This window comes from Momordica charantia (genome assembly GCF_013281855.1).
Source record: "Momordica charantia cultivar OHB3-1 chromosome 8 unlocalized genomic scaffold, Mcharantia_2.0 BLBB01000008.1, whole genome shotgun sequence".
Lineage (NCBI taxonomy): Eukaryota > Viridiplantae > Streptophyta > Magnoliopsida > Cucurbitales > Cucurbitaceae > Momordica > Momordica charantia.
The window spans coordinates 31551530-31567149 of record NW_028275166.1 but is presented as its reverse complement, the minus strand read 5'-3'; the positions used below and the strand labels follow the sequence as shown (position 1 = coordinate 31567149).

The 15620-nt window shown below is 34.8% G+C and overlaps 3 protein-coding genes and 2 long non-coding RNA genes across 5 annotated transcripts; 3 read left to right on the top strand and 2 right to left on the bottom strand.

Annotated features, from left to right (window-relative positions):
• Window positions 1-1866: 1866 nt before the first annotated feature.
• LOC111023310 (putative nicotianamine synthase 4) lies at window positions 1867-3471 on the top strand. Its single transcript, XM_088127094.1, has 2 exons — window positions 1867-2392; window positions 2477-3471. The coding sequence occupies exons 1-2, from the start codon at window positions 1960-1962 to the stop codon at window positions 3055-3057; spliced, it is 1014 nt and encodes a 337-aa protein (XP_087983220.1). The 5' UTR covers window positions 1867-1959; the 3' UTR covers window positions 3058-3471.
• Window positions 3472-4099: 628 nt separating this feature from the next.
• On the top strand, window positions 4100-5156 carry LOC148209917 (uncharacterized). Its single transcript, XR_015792574.1, has 2 exons — window positions 4100-4318; window positions 4875-5156. It is a non-coding gene; the product is annotated as an uncharacterized LOC148209917 (long non-coding RNA).
• A 150-nt stretch (window positions 5157-5306) lies between these two features.
• Window positions 5307-9343, bottom strand: CKI1 (Signal transduction histidine kinase). The gene is made up of 5 exons (XM_088126837.1): window positions 8515-9343; window positions 7922-8297; window positions 7254-7837; window positions 5913-7148; window positions 5307-5657 (listed from the first exon to the last, which is right to left on the bottom strand). Exons 1-5 carry the CDS (start codon window positions 9238-9240, stop codon window positions 5451-5453), a joined length of 3129 nt encoding a protein of 1042 aa, XP_087982963.1. The 5' UTR covers window positions 9241-9343; the 3' UTR covers window positions 5307-5450.
• On the top strand, window positions 9031-9463 carry LOC148209916 (uncharacterized). The gene is made up of 2 exons (XR_015792575.1): window positions 9031-9171; window positions 9337-9463. It is a non-coding gene; the product is annotated as an uncharacterized LOC148209916 (long non-coding RNA).
• A 3525-nt stretch (window positions 9464-12988) lies between these two features.
• On the bottom strand, window positions 12989-15370 carry LOC111023327 (uncharacterized). The gene has a single exon (XM_022300744.2). It carries the CDS (start codon window positions 15197-15199, stop codon window positions 13256-13258), a length of 1944 nt encoding a protein of 647 aa, XP_022156436.1. The 5' UTR covers window positions 15200-15370; the 3' UTR covers window positions 12989-13255.
• Window positions 15371-15620: the final 250 nt, after the last annotated feature.

The window sequence follows — 15620 nt, the reverse complement described above, 5'->3', positions numbered from 1 at the left end:
TTTAATATGACCCCAAAACTCCAGGTTTTTTTTTTCTTTTTTTATTTTTTTTATTTCGAAAGTACCCTTAATTTCTATTTATGTACTTTGGTTCGAATCTTTTTTAATCATATTTTTCACATTTTAGTTTCATGCCAAATTAATTATTTTGATCATTCCTTCTCTAGGCCTCGAATATTCCGTACTACGAATATTATCTAAGTTAATTAATGATTATTAGAACTATAGTCAATTAGTATCTAGATCATTTGTTAATTATATTAACCAACACGACTATTGCATATAAAATTATTATTAATATAGTCATTAATGAGTTTTTTTAATAAAAATATGAAATTTATGATAAAATTTTAAAACAATATATTTATAATTATTTTATAAATTAGTCGGGTATAATTTTATAGTTTCTCTTAAACACACTTTGTTGTAAGAAATTAGAATGGAAGTTTGCAGTACTTTGAGACAAAATTCATTTTGATCATGTTGTTAAAGGCTGATCAAAAGCTAATAAAAGATTATAAACTATTAGATACTTGTAAAAGAATTAAATTTGCTCAATCTATCAACTTAAGTTTTTAGATTGAGTGGTGATTTATTCATCATTTAACATGGTTTTAGTTAGAGCGATAGATCCTATGTTCGACTTGGAGTGTTGAGAATCCATATAAATGAATTAAATTTATCTCACCCGAATGATGGTTTATTCATCTTTAAGATAAACGCCACGAAATTATCTAGTACCTTCTCTTTTAATTTTAAGTACCCACGAAATTAAGCCAATTACTTGGAGAGGTTTGAATCTCTTTCCTTTATTCAAATTTGAAAAAGAAAGAAAGAAAAAAAACTTAGCAAAAATTAAAAAAAAAAAGAGTCAACAAAATAATGCATGAAACATGCATTTTAAACCTTTCAAATCAATTAAACATACAATAATGAACCGTTCATACATTTTTGTGAGTGAAAAATTCCATTATGAGAGTTGATGTGTTTATCTCGTTAATTCGCAAATTTTAGGGAAAAAAAAAACTCCTCTCGAGCAATTAATGAAATAAAAGCAACCTGAGCTTAGCTTTGGGGTGATTGACCAATAGATCACGAATTTCCTCACCCCCATTAATTAAAAAAAATTAATGAAATAAAAAAAACTTAGCCAAACCAATTGAAAACAACCTAAACAATGTCATTAAATTGTTGATGCTACCCGTTAGTAATATCTTTTGCTAAATACCGTTGATGAGTAGGAGAGAGAAATGAAAAAAAATAGTTTCTTCTCTCCAAAATTTAAAAATGTGTCAAATTTTTATTATGGTAGTCAAAACGAATGTTAACGAATAAGCATCTAAGTATTGTTCTTCAAAAATTTAGCCACCACCTCTTCTCTCGGAGTGATCTTGTCACCTCTCAGCCAGATTGCTAGAGATGTTTATTTCAATAGTTCGATAAAAAAAAACTCACCAACCGAACCAGTAATTGGTTTAAAATTTAAAGGCTAAAAATCGTAAAAAAGATCAACCATTATTGTTTTGGACCCAAAATCAACATTGACCGACCAACGTGCATTCCTACCTTAATCCCAGAGTTGAAACCCATGTCATGCATTTACATACATATTTTACCATCAAAGATCAACACATCGTTTCTCAACATCGATTCGGGTCCAAAATCGACACCGACCCACGAACGGGCATACTCCCACCCTAACACCATGGTTAAAGCCATGCCATTCATTCCCACACATATTTTATACAAATAAAATCTTTTTTGTTTCCCTAGAAGAAATTGAAGAAAATAGTAATGATAAACGATAATAAATTTTTTTAAAAAAAGTGGGACCCACAGAAATGGGCATAAATAATGTCCAAGCTCTAAGGATGTTGTCATAGTGCTGTAGAGCAAAAACAATCCCTCCACCCAAAAAAGTAGCCATTTTTGCAGCCATTAGGCTTGTTGGGTTCAGCCATGGAAGAGCCTCTGTTGCAAAAAGTGTGCGCCCTGTACCGCCAAATCTCGAGCCTTGAGAGCCTGAAGCCGTCCAAAAATGTCGACACTCTTTTCACCCAACTGGTGGTCACGTGCTGCCCCCCTGCCCCTGGCCTCGACATCTCCTCCCTCCCACACTCCCTTCAGTCCATGCGAGCCCACCTCATCCGCCTCTGCGCCAGCGCCGAGGCGCTCTTGGAGGTTCACTTCTCTTCCATCCTCGCCTCCTCCTTCCCCAACCCCATTCACAATCTCTCCATCTTCCCCTACTACTCTAACTACTTGAAGCTCTCTCTTCTCGAGTTCGATATTCTCCGCTCTCATTGCCGCCGTCCCCCCGCTAGCGTCGCGTTTGTTGGCTCCGGCCCCCTCCCGCTCTCCTCCATTGTCCTGGCCTCCGCTCACATGAAAGGTATGTACGACTTAATTAACTGACAGAGAGACAGAGCTTAATTAAGTTGATGGTTTACGATAAATTAAAAATTTTTTTTTTCAGGGACGATTTTTCATAACTTTGATATTGACCCGATTGCGAACTCGATGGCGGGTCGATTGGTCGGGTCGGACCCAGACCTATCGCAGCGGATGATGTTTCACACGGCCGATGTGATGGAGGTGACAACAGGACTTGGGGAGTACGAGGTGGTGTTTTTGGCGGCGTTAGTGGGAGTGGAGGAGGAGGAGAAGGGGAAGGTTTTGAGGCATTTGGGGAAGCATATGGCGCCCGGGGCTTATTTGATGCTGAGGAGTGCGCATGGCGCTAGGGCTTTTTTGTACCCTGTTGTTGACGTTTGTGAGGTTGAAGCTTCTGGATTCGAGGTTCTGTCTGTGTTTCATCCTACTGATGAAGTTATAAACTCTGTTGTTACTGCTAGAAAGCTGTTTGATCTCGTCCCAACTACTGGAGGAAGCTCCAGTAACGAAGACGAAGATGATCAAAACGACGATGATGATACTGATGACGAGAAGCAGGGTATTTTGAACAATACTCCTATTGTGTTGACTGAGAAGTACTCTGGGTTCAAGGCTTTTAGTCCTATGATTGAAGAACTTGCCATGGAGGAACAACTTTCTTGAACTTGTTGCATGATTCCTCAGTATCACCATCATCATGATATAATGTCAAGCCAATATTTATCTATCTGTTATTGTGTTTTATTTCTGCATCTATAGAAATCGTTTCAATAAAATAAAAAAGAAAAAACTTTATAATCCCTTGGTCTTTTATTACCACGGGATGTTTGCCTTATAGTTTTAAGGAAAATACTTAACTCTTTGTATCTGTGAAGACTAATCTTATCCTTATTATTATCAAATATTTAACAATTAATGTAAACTTTTTCTCTTTCAAATAATTAACTGTCAACTTTTCCATGAATCAGAGATAAGTTGACTAAACCATGCGTTAGATTTTGTTGGTTCTTTTCTTTCTTGAGAAGTGTGCAAATAATTTCAAAGTTGTGGAAAGGAAAAGAATGTGGAATTCAAAGATGGACTTGTCTTTTGGCTGATTCCAAACCCTTATCTTCTATTATTTTTGCCTGCTTCCAAAGAAGATATCTTTCCTTTGTTATTGCCTCGATAAACTCATTGGAAGGAGGAATATGTTGATGGAGGGAGATATCGGATGAGACACAGATCTTTTTCTTTTTGCCAAAATTATATATTTTTTTTATTTCTTATTTTAGGCGTTACTTGTATTAAAGTTGACCATAAGTTGAACTCGATGTGATTGTTAAATGATATTAGTCTTTTCTTTTCTTAGTATTACACTATATTAATTATATTAATTTTATAAAGTTTAGATGAATATTTTTTAATACTTAAAACTTTGTTAAATATTTGGATTCTTTTTCTTTTAATTATTTTTCCATCAATTATTTAATAGTACATATATGTTTTAGCGTCTTGATTTAGGCCTAAAATTATAGTATCATAGGTTGAGTGACGTGAGTATTAAATATTAGTTGAATCGATATTAGATAACAAATAATAATAATAGTAATCAATATAATTAATATTTTAATAATATAATGTTTAAGATAACATTTTGAAAGTTAAAAAGGATTATTATTAGTTCTTTCACTAGTACAACAAATGTAGCGGCGAAGATTGGAATCTTCAATGCTATTCTTTTAATTGTAAAATGGTTGAACTAAAAAAACACCAAGTGTAAAAAAAACCAAAATTTAATAAATTTAAATATTTTATTATGTTTTTTTTTCCACTAGATGTCATTTTCTCTCTCTTCTCCTTCCCCTCCTTCAGACGCTCGCCGCCGCGTGCCGACCACCTCCGCCGTCCCTCCGCCGCTTGATTACTCAAATTAACGATCGGAGTGTGTTCTCTCCTCTCTAATTTCTTTCGGATATTCGTTTTTTGTTAATTAATCATACCATAAGCTCCCATGTACTTCAACTTTTAATTGATTTCCGCCTCGGGCTTCAACTTTCATAGCATTAAAGCATGAAGTTGGAATGGGGCGTCCATTCTGAGAATTTTTGTCAAATTACTCATTAGATATTGAAAAAGTTGGTTAACCTAGTGATAGTGATAGATGAGAAATTGATGGAGCGTCTTATCTCCAAAATCAATTCGTTAACGTCTGGGAATTTCTCATCTCTCAAATGGTTGAGCTAAAAAACATCAGAATTGACAAGTTCCGGGCACTAATTGTAACACATTTCGTGATCTGGGTTTAAATTTATTGAAATTGGAAATTTAAGGTGAAATTTTTGACAAACGTGCATTGTTTCTCAAATTTCACGGATTAAAAGTGTAATTTGCAGCATATAATTTTAATGTCCTTTTTTGTTCTTCGCTCATCTTAGTGCTGGGTCCTCTCTCTCCCTTATCTGCAATGAAGTCAAAACATCCTTTTTTTTCTTCTGTAGAGAACTACCAAAAATGACTTGGATAAAAAGCTCTGGTTAATTGATCTGTGGAACCTCTGCTGTTTCTCCTCGCTAAAGCTCCTCATATGGGTATGAAGGCAAGAACAAAAACATCACCATTAAGTTAGTTTCTAAATAGCCTATTTCTGCTAGCACTAGAAAACGTTGATACTTGTCCAGACACTGAAACATTCTTATTCTCTGTGAAACTCTATTTTTGTATAAATCTCAAAGCTTTGTTTCTGCGAGACATGAATGAAAAAGCTTAATTTTCTGGGAACATAGCATTCTCTGAATTTGAGCTTGTAAGTCCTGTTTTAAGTTTTTATTATATTTTAAGTACTTGTTCTTCTTTGTATTCCATGTTCAAACAAAAGTGTTAGGGGTTTGTAAAGGAAAGGAAGGAAAGGCCTATTTTGGCCTATCAAAACCTCAAGATAACAGAGCCACTAGATTTTCTCTCCAAAATGTCAACACATGAAACAATATAGGCATTGCTTCATTAGTTTCAAAAAAATCTTATACCATATGAAATTGCTGAGATTTTAGTTTAATCTGCACGAAGAAAGTAAAACATTATTTACTATGGATACATGTAATGGCTTCTAGGAGGTCCTTTTCTACCAGTGGTTTGCCTAAATGCAGATCCATTCCAGCCTCCATTGTCCTTCTTGCTTCTCCTGTTGTATGGGCAGTCAGTGCAATGATTGGAATGTGGGTGTTGTAATTTCTCTCCAACTTCCTTATCTGTCTAGTTGCTTCATATCCATCCATTATTGGCATCTACCATATGCAAATTCTCAAATTAACATACAGTATTGCAGGAAGGTAAAAAATTAATAAATTTCATACAGTCTCAAGTTGAAAATAGAAAACAGGAAATAGATAATTACATCATTATCGTTAGAGTTTTAACTGCCTAAATGTTTGTTATTGCTCTTTTATCTTTGTTGCCTAAGAGTAAATATAAGTCCTTTGGATGTTGGCTGTAGGTGTAGTAATTCTTATCCAAAAAATAGATGGTACGTAATTTCTTACCTCACAGTCCATTAGTATGTAATCGTAAGGAAGAGTATTTGAAGCAGCATGTTTCCGTTGATTGCCCAAGCCATTGGAAACAAGCTCCAAAGCTTCCTCTCCGTTTTCACATATCTCAATAGTTGCACCAAGATTGCTTAGTGTCAGTGTAACTATCATTTGTAACACTGTATTGTCCTCTGCAACCAAGATTTTCTTCCCAGTTAGAGGTTTTTCGCCGCTCAAGTTTTCAGATTTGTCTTCTCTAGTTTCTTGGTTTTTTGCCAACCAAGAAATTCTCGACTTTGAGACTGAACGAGAATAATTTTGATTCAATGGCATTGCAATTTGTCCTTCTAAAATTGGAGAACTCCCCACCTTGGTCTTTCCATGATTTTGGAATAGTGATGAACTTGAATCTTTTGAAACATTCTCACCCTGGCATAATATACTACCTTCTCTGCTTTGTATTGTACCTCCAAACTCTGGAAGATGTCTTATCACTTCATACAAACGAGAACCATGAAAAGGTCTAGATATAACAACATCATTCGTCTCTAGCCCCTTGTGGTTGATCCATAACATTTGATTCTCCAACAGCCAAACAACTTTGCAATAGGAACCTTGAAGTCTTCTTCTAAAATTAGCCACCATATTTGATATTTCCCTAAATGGTCCTGCACTGGCATCAATTACAATCAAGATGAAGCTAATTCCACATCTGAGATTAGTCTTTTTGAATACAGAAAGCAAGTAATTTGTCTCGTCTTTCATTGCACCCAAAGAAACATCCATATTCATCCCATTGCGGGAGTCACCAGATGTTGATTTGCTCAGGAAGTCATTTGGTGAACTATTTTCTGACCTTCCTCTTGAGTCGTGTCTTGAATGGCTTTGTTTCCCCAATATCTTCTGTAGAGTGTCAAGGAGTTGCTCCCGTTGTTTCATTGCCAATACTTTCACACCAAGACTTTCCATGAATTTCTTGCATATCATTCTTCGTTGATCATTTCGAATTAAGAGAATGACACGAGATGTCTCAGGTTTTGAACTAGTAGTTCGGATTGCTCTGGGTGAATGGAGACTTGGACTAGGAGCCTGAAAAGTAAGTCTCGAGGTAGGGGATGATTGACGCGTGTTACCACCGGAGTTGATGTTTCCCTCTGAGACAGTAAGAATAACACTGAATCTGAAGCATGTTCCCTTTTCTCCAATCTCTTTGTCTAAAATTGCTATATCTCCTCCCATCAAGCGTACCTTCAATAATTTAAACAAATGTAATTGAATTTTCTATTATCTATATAATGAGGAAAGCTTCACATGAACTTTTAGTTGAAAATTAGCAGATGTTAAGTTTCATACCAGAGATTGAACAATGCCAAGTCCCAAGCCAGTTCCTCCTTGTCCTAAAGCTGTTTCTTTGACTTGGACGTAGTTCTCGAAAACCAATTGCCGCTTCTCTTTGGGAATGCCTTTCCCTGTGTCATCGATCTCAAATGTAAATTCCATACGATCAGGATTAAGATTAACTCCATTATCCGTGGCTGGCTGGTCTCGAAATATTTGTGTGTTCTTGCATAACAAGAAGGATAAGTGCTTCATTATTTCACCATTTTGATCAGAAGCGACCATCTTATTCTGAGTCTCAGGTAAATTCCTGACCCACGCTCGAACGGTTACATGCCCTTCATAAGTGAATTTAACAGCATTACTCAATAAATTGCTCAACACTTGTTTAAGCTTTCCCCTATCACCCTTCACTTGAGAAAACTTGATAACCGAGCCATCACAAGGATCTAACACTATGTCTATTCCTTTCTTCATACCCACTGGATGATACAAATCTACCACATCCTCAAGAAGTTGACCCAAATGAAATTCTTCTTCCTCAAGCTGTATTTTTCCTGCTTCAATCTTGCTTGTATCCAGGATAGAGTTCAATATGCCTGAAATGGATTATAACCAATTTTTTTTTATATACATTTGACACTCAAGGAGAAGATACTGTATAAGTTTTGGAAGTTAATTACCCAGTAGGTCCTTTGTACAATTATCCATATGTTTGAGGTTTATGTCTAACTCTGAACCCGGGGCAGCTTCATTGTGACATATCTCAATCAAACCAGTAATGCCTGCCAAAGAAGCGCGAATGTCGTGGCTCGCTCTCGTAAAAGCAGTGCTTTTGTTCATACTTTTTCTCTCTGCCTGTTGAGTTGCTTCCATTTGTTGTATGAGTCTGGCACATAAATGCATCTCTCTTTTTGCTGCTCTAATGACTATGAACACAAAACCAAAAATGGAGATAACTGTGGTAGTCATTATTAGTATGAGGAGAATTAGTGCCAATCTGCTACTCCTGTGGACAATGCTGGCTAGCTCTTCTTGAGGCAATACTAATGCATAGACCTGAAATAAGAACATAGGTAGGAGACAAAATCATTTGTGTAATGCGTTTGAACCTAACATAATCAATAAAAATATGATATCTTTCAGTTCAAACCATCTAAATACCACAAGAAGATAAAAACATAGGTAAGTGGACATTATAAATCATTTCTTTTTAGCTCTTGCATCTCTGTTATTTTCAATTTTTCAGATGTTCTGTTGGAGCATGATAACTTACCAACTGCACACCCATTATCTCAAGTGGAGAGCAATATATCATATAGTTTGTGCCCAAAAGATTAAAAAAAGGAGCATTTGCATCAAAAGCTTCTTTTCTATGCAGGCACGAGATGTTCCCGATTAGAGAAATTTGATCGCCATTTGGCTTCATCAATTGAAATGAAGCCAAACCATCAGCAATAATCATCTTAATGTTCTGAAACCCTTGGACAAGAATCTCTCCTTCCCTGGTCGCCAGATACAATCTCCTTCCTTGACGTTGGGTGCCCATTGAGAAAAGGCCGATCAATGCTTTGATCGAAAATCCGAAGGAGACAACTCCACTACTCCCATTAACTCTAACCGTGTTGAGGAACAAGCGTTCACGGTCCGAGCTCCATTTTGTCCCTATGGAGGCACATCCCTGGTTACTATTCGAGGCATCTCGAAACCAACTCACGTTGCTAGTAACCAAGGGGAGGGTCTTAGCCATATTCCCATATAATTCTCCTGTGCTAGAGTTTACCAATTGAGTGAACCAACTGTATTCCCTTCTTGGATGAGGATGGACATTGGCAGTGAAGTTAAAGTTAGCATAAACTGCAAAAGTTTGGTTTTTGTCAATGTAGTATGAGAAGAAGAGACCATCCATCCTCATATAGGAAATTTGAGTCAGGTATGGAATGATTGAAAATCCTTGAAATAGCATAGGAGCAATCTGAAAATCAAAAGAAATTAAAGTCATCAATAGCTAATATGTAGCGAATTTGCTATTATGTTATTGAATTTTGAATTGTGGTTGTCTGTGGTCCTTGTAGTTAACATCGTTATGATAATGCAGGATTCTGGCCGATTGAAAAAATATTAGCTGATTTGGTACAACGGACAAATGGCAAAAAGAAGTGAAGTGCTTATTAAAATAGTCACACAATTTATAAAAAGGAATTTGATATATTGCTTCGAAAGAAGGTATGTTGTATATGTCACTTTGTTTTATCGAGCTACTTACTTTTGTCATTTGTCTACTACGGATTGTTAAGTAAGACAACATTTTGTTTAATATGCATGTCACATCATCATTAAGTTAATAACGACAGGGACTGCATAGGATCATAATTCAAAGTTCCAAGAACGTTACTGTAACTTCTAAAAGTAGAAACTAACCTTAGATTTCACTCCAAGGAATGAGATTTGAGTGTCATTAGATGAGTTGAGAGTTCTAGCAAAATTTGTGCTCGATGCATATATCGGTCGAATCGACGTCGACAATGTCTCCATCTCCATTGGCATTTCAAAGGTGGCATTGTAGTTGTTGATAAGGCGATGAGAGTGAATGTGTTTGATGATATCATACCAACATGGAATCAACAAGCTTGGAAGAATGAGCAGCACAAGTGCCTACAATGGAGGTTCTGTTATTTCTTATTTATTTTTTTTTTATGAACATTTTATCATATGGATTTAGTTGAATATTTATTACCAATAAGATGGAGAAAGAAATTGGCCTTGAAATAATGCACAGCCTCAGCTTCATAGTTGTCTCTTCTCCTACTTGGAATTTTGCCAAATGTTTATCATTACCTATATTTCATCATCAATTGAAAAATATTAAAGGATAAATAAAAAGCAATTATTTATCAATATTCGAATATTTGAACTTTTTTTTTTTGTATTTTAAAACAAATTTCTTTTTGTTTTAAAATGTCTTAAATATCCATGAACATCATACGAGTAATTAATATAAACAATTTCAAAATTCTATTCCTAATTATTTCTAGTTCACTTTTTCCTTTTCTAAAAACTATTTTATAAAACCTATCGTTTTGAACCAACCTATGGTAGGAAATCGAGCCGGTTCAGTTTAATTCAATTTTTTGTAATCAAAAACTCCCTGGACCCAAATATTTAAACTTTCTAAAATTAATTTCTAAACGAAACAAGAAATTAATTAGAATTTAGACCCGTCTGATAATCATTTTGTTTTTAGTCTTTTGTTTTGAAAATTAATGTTACAACCACCTCCACTATGTATTCTTATCTTGTTATAAACATTTTTAAAACGTTTTCAAAATTTAAGTCAATTTTCAAAAGAAAATAGAAAAGTAGTTTTCCAAAAAGTTTGGTTTTCTGTTTTTTTAAATTTGACTAAGAATTCAAATGTGTTTAAAAGAAAGAGGTGAAACCTATACCAAAGAAATTGTGAGAAAATAAGTCTAATTTTTAAAAACATAAAACTAAAAACAAAATCGTTATCGAACTAAGCCTAAAAAAATCGTTACTTTTATCTTTCGTGTTTGATAATCATTTTATTTTTCAATTTTTCTAATATCTTATCTTAAGATTACTCTTTTGAGAAGGAAAAAGGAAAAGAAAAAACTTACAAATGGGGGCTGAAGACAATCGGCGAGACAAGTGGATTGTCAGCGAGAGAGGGCGGCGCGACGGCGGACACGGCGGCGAGGCTGGCGGCTGGTCGGAAAGTGTAGTGTAGGAAGAAACTGAAATTCAAAATATTACATAGAGATTTGTAAAAAAATATAGAAAGAGATCCAAAACAAAAAGGGAAATTTTTATTTTATACCTTCCATAATTAAATAGATACTGAAATAAATTTCATTAAGTAAAAAGATCTATTCCTTAAGGAAATTTTGATTTTCTGTTTAATTATTTCACTTTTTAAAAATTGTATCTTTATCGGAAAGACGCCAAAATATACGTTTTCTTAGTACTAAAATATACTTTCATTTTTACACTAAATAGTTTTTTAAGGCAATAATTTTCCAAAGAAATTCGAAAGAGATATAGAGAATTTGTTTTTGCTTCTTCTGTACCACAAATTAATCCTCTTTCTCTTCCACCTTTGTTTATGGTTCTTTTTAATAAGAAAAAAAAAACAAAAAAAAATATATTATTTTAAATTGTGAATATATTATAATTCAATTTGTAGTTAAATGACTAGTTTAATATTCTTTTAAAAGCTGAATTTCACAAATATTTTAATAACCATATGCAAGTATTGAGGAATTTTTGTAATATTACTATTTTCTAGACTTATTTTAAAAATATTATAAAAATTCAATTTATTCAAAAAATAATACTTCCAAAATTTCCAATCACATTATTGTGTTGACTTGTTCGGATTTGCAGACCGGCTACTATGATGGACAACGACAATGCTAAAAGAGAACGAAGAATTGTGTGAATCCTCACCATAGCTTTCGACTCATCAATTGAAAGAAGAGATGATCTACGTCTGGAGTGAACTAGACTCCTACAACGATTTTGGAAGTATTATTTTTTAAATAAGTTTAAAAATTAATAACATCAAAAGAATAGATGATCTACCTCTCTGAAGTAGATTGGATAGTCTTGGTGGAACAATTTTGGAAATATTATTTTTGAAATAAGTTTAAAAATGAGTAATATTAGAAAAAAAAAGCCCGAGAAGAGAGGGAGAGATTTATATTTCCGAATTAATTAATTTTTTAAAGAATTTTTGAAAAAAAAGAAACCTTTAATTTTTACATTTTTCAATAGAAATGATTTTAGAGAGAATTTCCTATAATTATGTCCATTAGGCATACAGTTGTCAATTATTTGTAAATTTTACGGTAAAGGCTCAACAAAAGTATAATTCCTTCGATACCCCTATTTATAAAATAGATTTGCCAAATCTCTTAATTTGATTCTTCTTATATTAATTAAATTATATCATTATTAAATTATTAATTTCCTTTTTAATACTATTTCGAACCATATTTCGAAAGCATTTAATATATGATCATTTAAATCCAAAATTTCAATTCTACTCTAAATTATATTGATGTATGATATTAAATAAATAATACAATTCTTTCGTATTTGATTTTTAATTTATCTTTATTTTTCAAAGATGTCTTCTTCTATTCTTTTCACTTGGAGTATTTTTTTAATCATTGCATTTTCTAGCCATTACTATTATTATTATATTTTGTTTTTATTGTTATTACTTTTTTGCGCATTCCACTTCATATATAGTCTTAATTGTTATTATCTAAAATTAGAGACTATATATATTAGTTTTTTTTAGTAAAAAAAGTTTAGCAACACCAAAAGGTTTGGTTAAAATCAATATATTTTCTATTTAATAGTATTTACTATTTGTATTTCACATATACTTGTTATTCAACTTTATTCAACTAAATAAATATATTCGATGTAAATTTTTATGATATAAATGATTGGAACATTATGAAAATTATGGTTATAATCAACATATTCATTTTTTATTACGACGATCAAATGAATTTTCGTTCTCCTCATCCAATAATATCTGATATTTTACACTTTTTTCTAGTATGACACTTAATTTATTAAAAGAAATATATGATTGTCAATTTAGAACTTTTAATCTTTTCAATGATCACTAGGAAGTTTCCAATATTTAGTCAAAAAATGGGAAGAGTAAAGCCTAAAGCATGAAACCAAAATAGGTGATCAATGGAATTTCTAGATGAGCTAAACATTAATCGAATTTATTCCCGAGATTTGTCAAGTCTGAGTTTGTTTGACAGACCAATAGATTTTAATGTTACACCAAATCTACTCCGACATAGTTTTTCTAAACTCGGGCTTCTTAAACCTACAACCCATATACAAATTTCCAAAACCTGGAACAGAGGGAAACAAAACCTAATATCAAAAATGATGTGAAAGAACCAATGTTCTAATTCTTAAAAACTTTACAATCTGCCATTAAAAGACACAAAATAATTTAACAATCAGGTGCTATATGGCCAATGGTCATGGCCACCATTAATGTTTGTAGGATTTCTTCTCTTGACTCTCTTCCTCATCATCTCAGCCCATCTTGCAATCACATTGGAGGCTTCAAATTTACCAGAGAACTTCATCTTCTGAGCCAATTCTTCAAGAATGTCAGGCCTCCCAACTCTGGAGAAATCAGCAGCAAATTTGTTGTAATCAAGCTGAGGAGCCTTCATTCCTTTCTCAATCATTTCCTCTAGATACTTACCCGCCTCCCCGCATCGTCCCTGACTTATCAGCCCTCCGATAAACACGGTATACGAGTTATCGTCGGGGCAGCACCCCTTTTGTTTCATCTCCTCCCAAATGGCAGCTCCCATTTCATAATTCCTTGTCTGAAAGTAGGACTTCATCATCATGTTATATGTGTGGATTGTTGGTTCAATGCTGCTCTCAACCATCTTCTTGTATATACGAACGGCATCGTCTGGCATTCGCCTGCTCGTCATCAACTTAATCAGCGCATTGTAGGACTTCCCGTCAGGCGGGCAACTGTTCGTTTTCATCTCCTTCAGCAGCCCATATACCATGTCCATCCTCTTCTGATTCCCAAAACCTGTGATCAAACATGTGTAGATTCCAGCATCTGCTCGACATCCCGCTCCCTGCATTTCGTCGAAATACTCGATTGCTTCTTTCATCTTGGCTTGTTTGCAGAAATCCCGAATCAAAATCGTGTAGCTCTTGACATCAGGAGATGGGCCCTTGGCTTTCATAACCTCAAACAACTTGATTGCATCAGACCTCTTCTTACACCTCAACAAACCTTCAAGCATGGTATTGTGAGCAACAATATCAGGCTTGAAACCTTCATCAATCATCAGGTTCCATATCTTCCCAGCCTCCATTAGATTCCTAACCCGACACCAACCGTTCAACAAAACCGTGTACGTTTTCAAATTCGGCGTAAACCTACCGCGTAACTTCTCGAAAAGTGTTTGGGCTTCTTTCCCAAGCTTTTCCCTCCCTAAACTATCAAGCAAACAGTTTATAGTTTCCACACCCACTTTATACTTGTACTTCTTCATCAACTCAAAAATCCCCACAGCTTTCTTCCTCTCTTTTGCAGCTGCAAATGCTTTGAAACAAATGGTGAAAGTTTCCATTGTCAAAAGCTCTTTTTCAGCCATTTCTTCAAGCAATGACACCATGGTTTCAAACTGTTTTGTCTTCCCCAAAATTGTCATCATCACATTGTAAGTTGTGGAGTCATGGGCAAATCCTGGCTTCTGAGCTGCCCAACAGAAGAATCGAAATGCCGGTTTTCGAGCTTGTTTGAATCGTCCTAAAACTTCCAAAACCAGATCGTGGGACAATTTGAAACTAGATTCATCAAGAACCGCCTCCATGTTCCTATCTAACGCAAACAATTCGTCGATCACCTTGCATACGCGATCGACTTCGGTTGAATCCACCCTCGAACCACACTCACGATCATCATCCTCACTCTTCCCACATTCAATTTCAGAATCAGAATAACAATCAGAATCCTCGTTATTCAGATGGCAAAAGCCTCTAGCAAGTAAATCAAAATTAGGGAAGGGGGGATTTCTGGAATTAATCGTTCTCGATTTTGGAACGATCAACATCGATTCTTGAGGAACAGAGAATGAAGAGGCGTGTGGCAGAACAGATGGAATTTGGCAATGAGAAGAATTAAAACAACCAGGAGGATGAGAATCAAACATACGAGACAAGGGCAGAGAGCTACAACGAGGAACGCGCATTTGCCTTCCGAAACTTCTTCCTTCTCGTCCCAACGATCGTCGAATCCGGCAGCCGTGGATGGCGGAGGAGCCGGCATTGGAGATTCTGGCTGTGTACCCCGGAGATTTGAGTTGGGAGCGGAGAAAGGCAGAGAAATTTGAAGCTCGACGGAGAGTTAGAGAGAGAGACATTGGATTGCCATGAATCGAACGGAGGAGTTGGACGGAGATTCAGTGAAGTGGGAGAGTGTTGATTCAGCAGAATCGGTGGTTGAAAATGCAACCGGCGGCGGCGCTGATGGGCGGCTTCAGCTTCACTGTCTTGTCGTTCTGGTTCTCTCGTACGTTCTAAAAAATGACCCCATTTTTCTTTAAAAAATAAAAAAGTAATTCATTTCAAATTCACTATATTAATAGTAATTTCAAAAAGCCCTTAAAATTTTTAATTTTTCTTTTAAATTATTTAGATTGAGCTCACCATTAAAATAATTAATTACTCACTATTACAATTTAGGTCTAAGATTTAAGATTTTAGTGTTTTTTTTTTAAATCGTTTACTTTTTCTAGTACAATATATGTGAAAATAAGGAATTGAATATCTGACCTTAAGGAA

Bases quoted from the DNA above. Each gene is read 5' to 3' on its own strand.
- LOC111023310 (XM_088127094.1), top strand. From the start codon at position 1,960: ATGGAAGAGCCTCTGTTGCAAAAAGTGTGCGCCCTGTACCGCCAAATC. The intron at 2,393-2,476 runs GTATGTACGACT...TTTTTTTTTCAG, and splicing joins GGCCTCCGCTCACATGAAAG to GGACGATTTTTCATAACTTT.
- CKI1 (XM_088126837.1), bottom strand. From the start codon at position 9,240: ATGACTTTAATTTCTTTTGATTTTCAGATTGCTCCTATGCTATTTCAA. The intron at 7,149-7,253 runs GTATGAAACTTA...AAATTATTGAAG, and splicing joins TTGGCATTGTTCAATCTCTG to GTACGCTTGATGGGAGGAGA. The intron at 5,658-5,912 runs GTAAGAAATTAC...TGCATATGGTAG, and splicing joins ACATACTAATGGACTGTGAG to ATGCCAATAATGGATGGATA.
- LOC111023327 (XM_022300744.2), bottom strand. From the start codon at position 15,199: ATGTCTCTCTCTCTAACTCTCCGTCGAGCTTCAAATTTCTCTGCCTTT.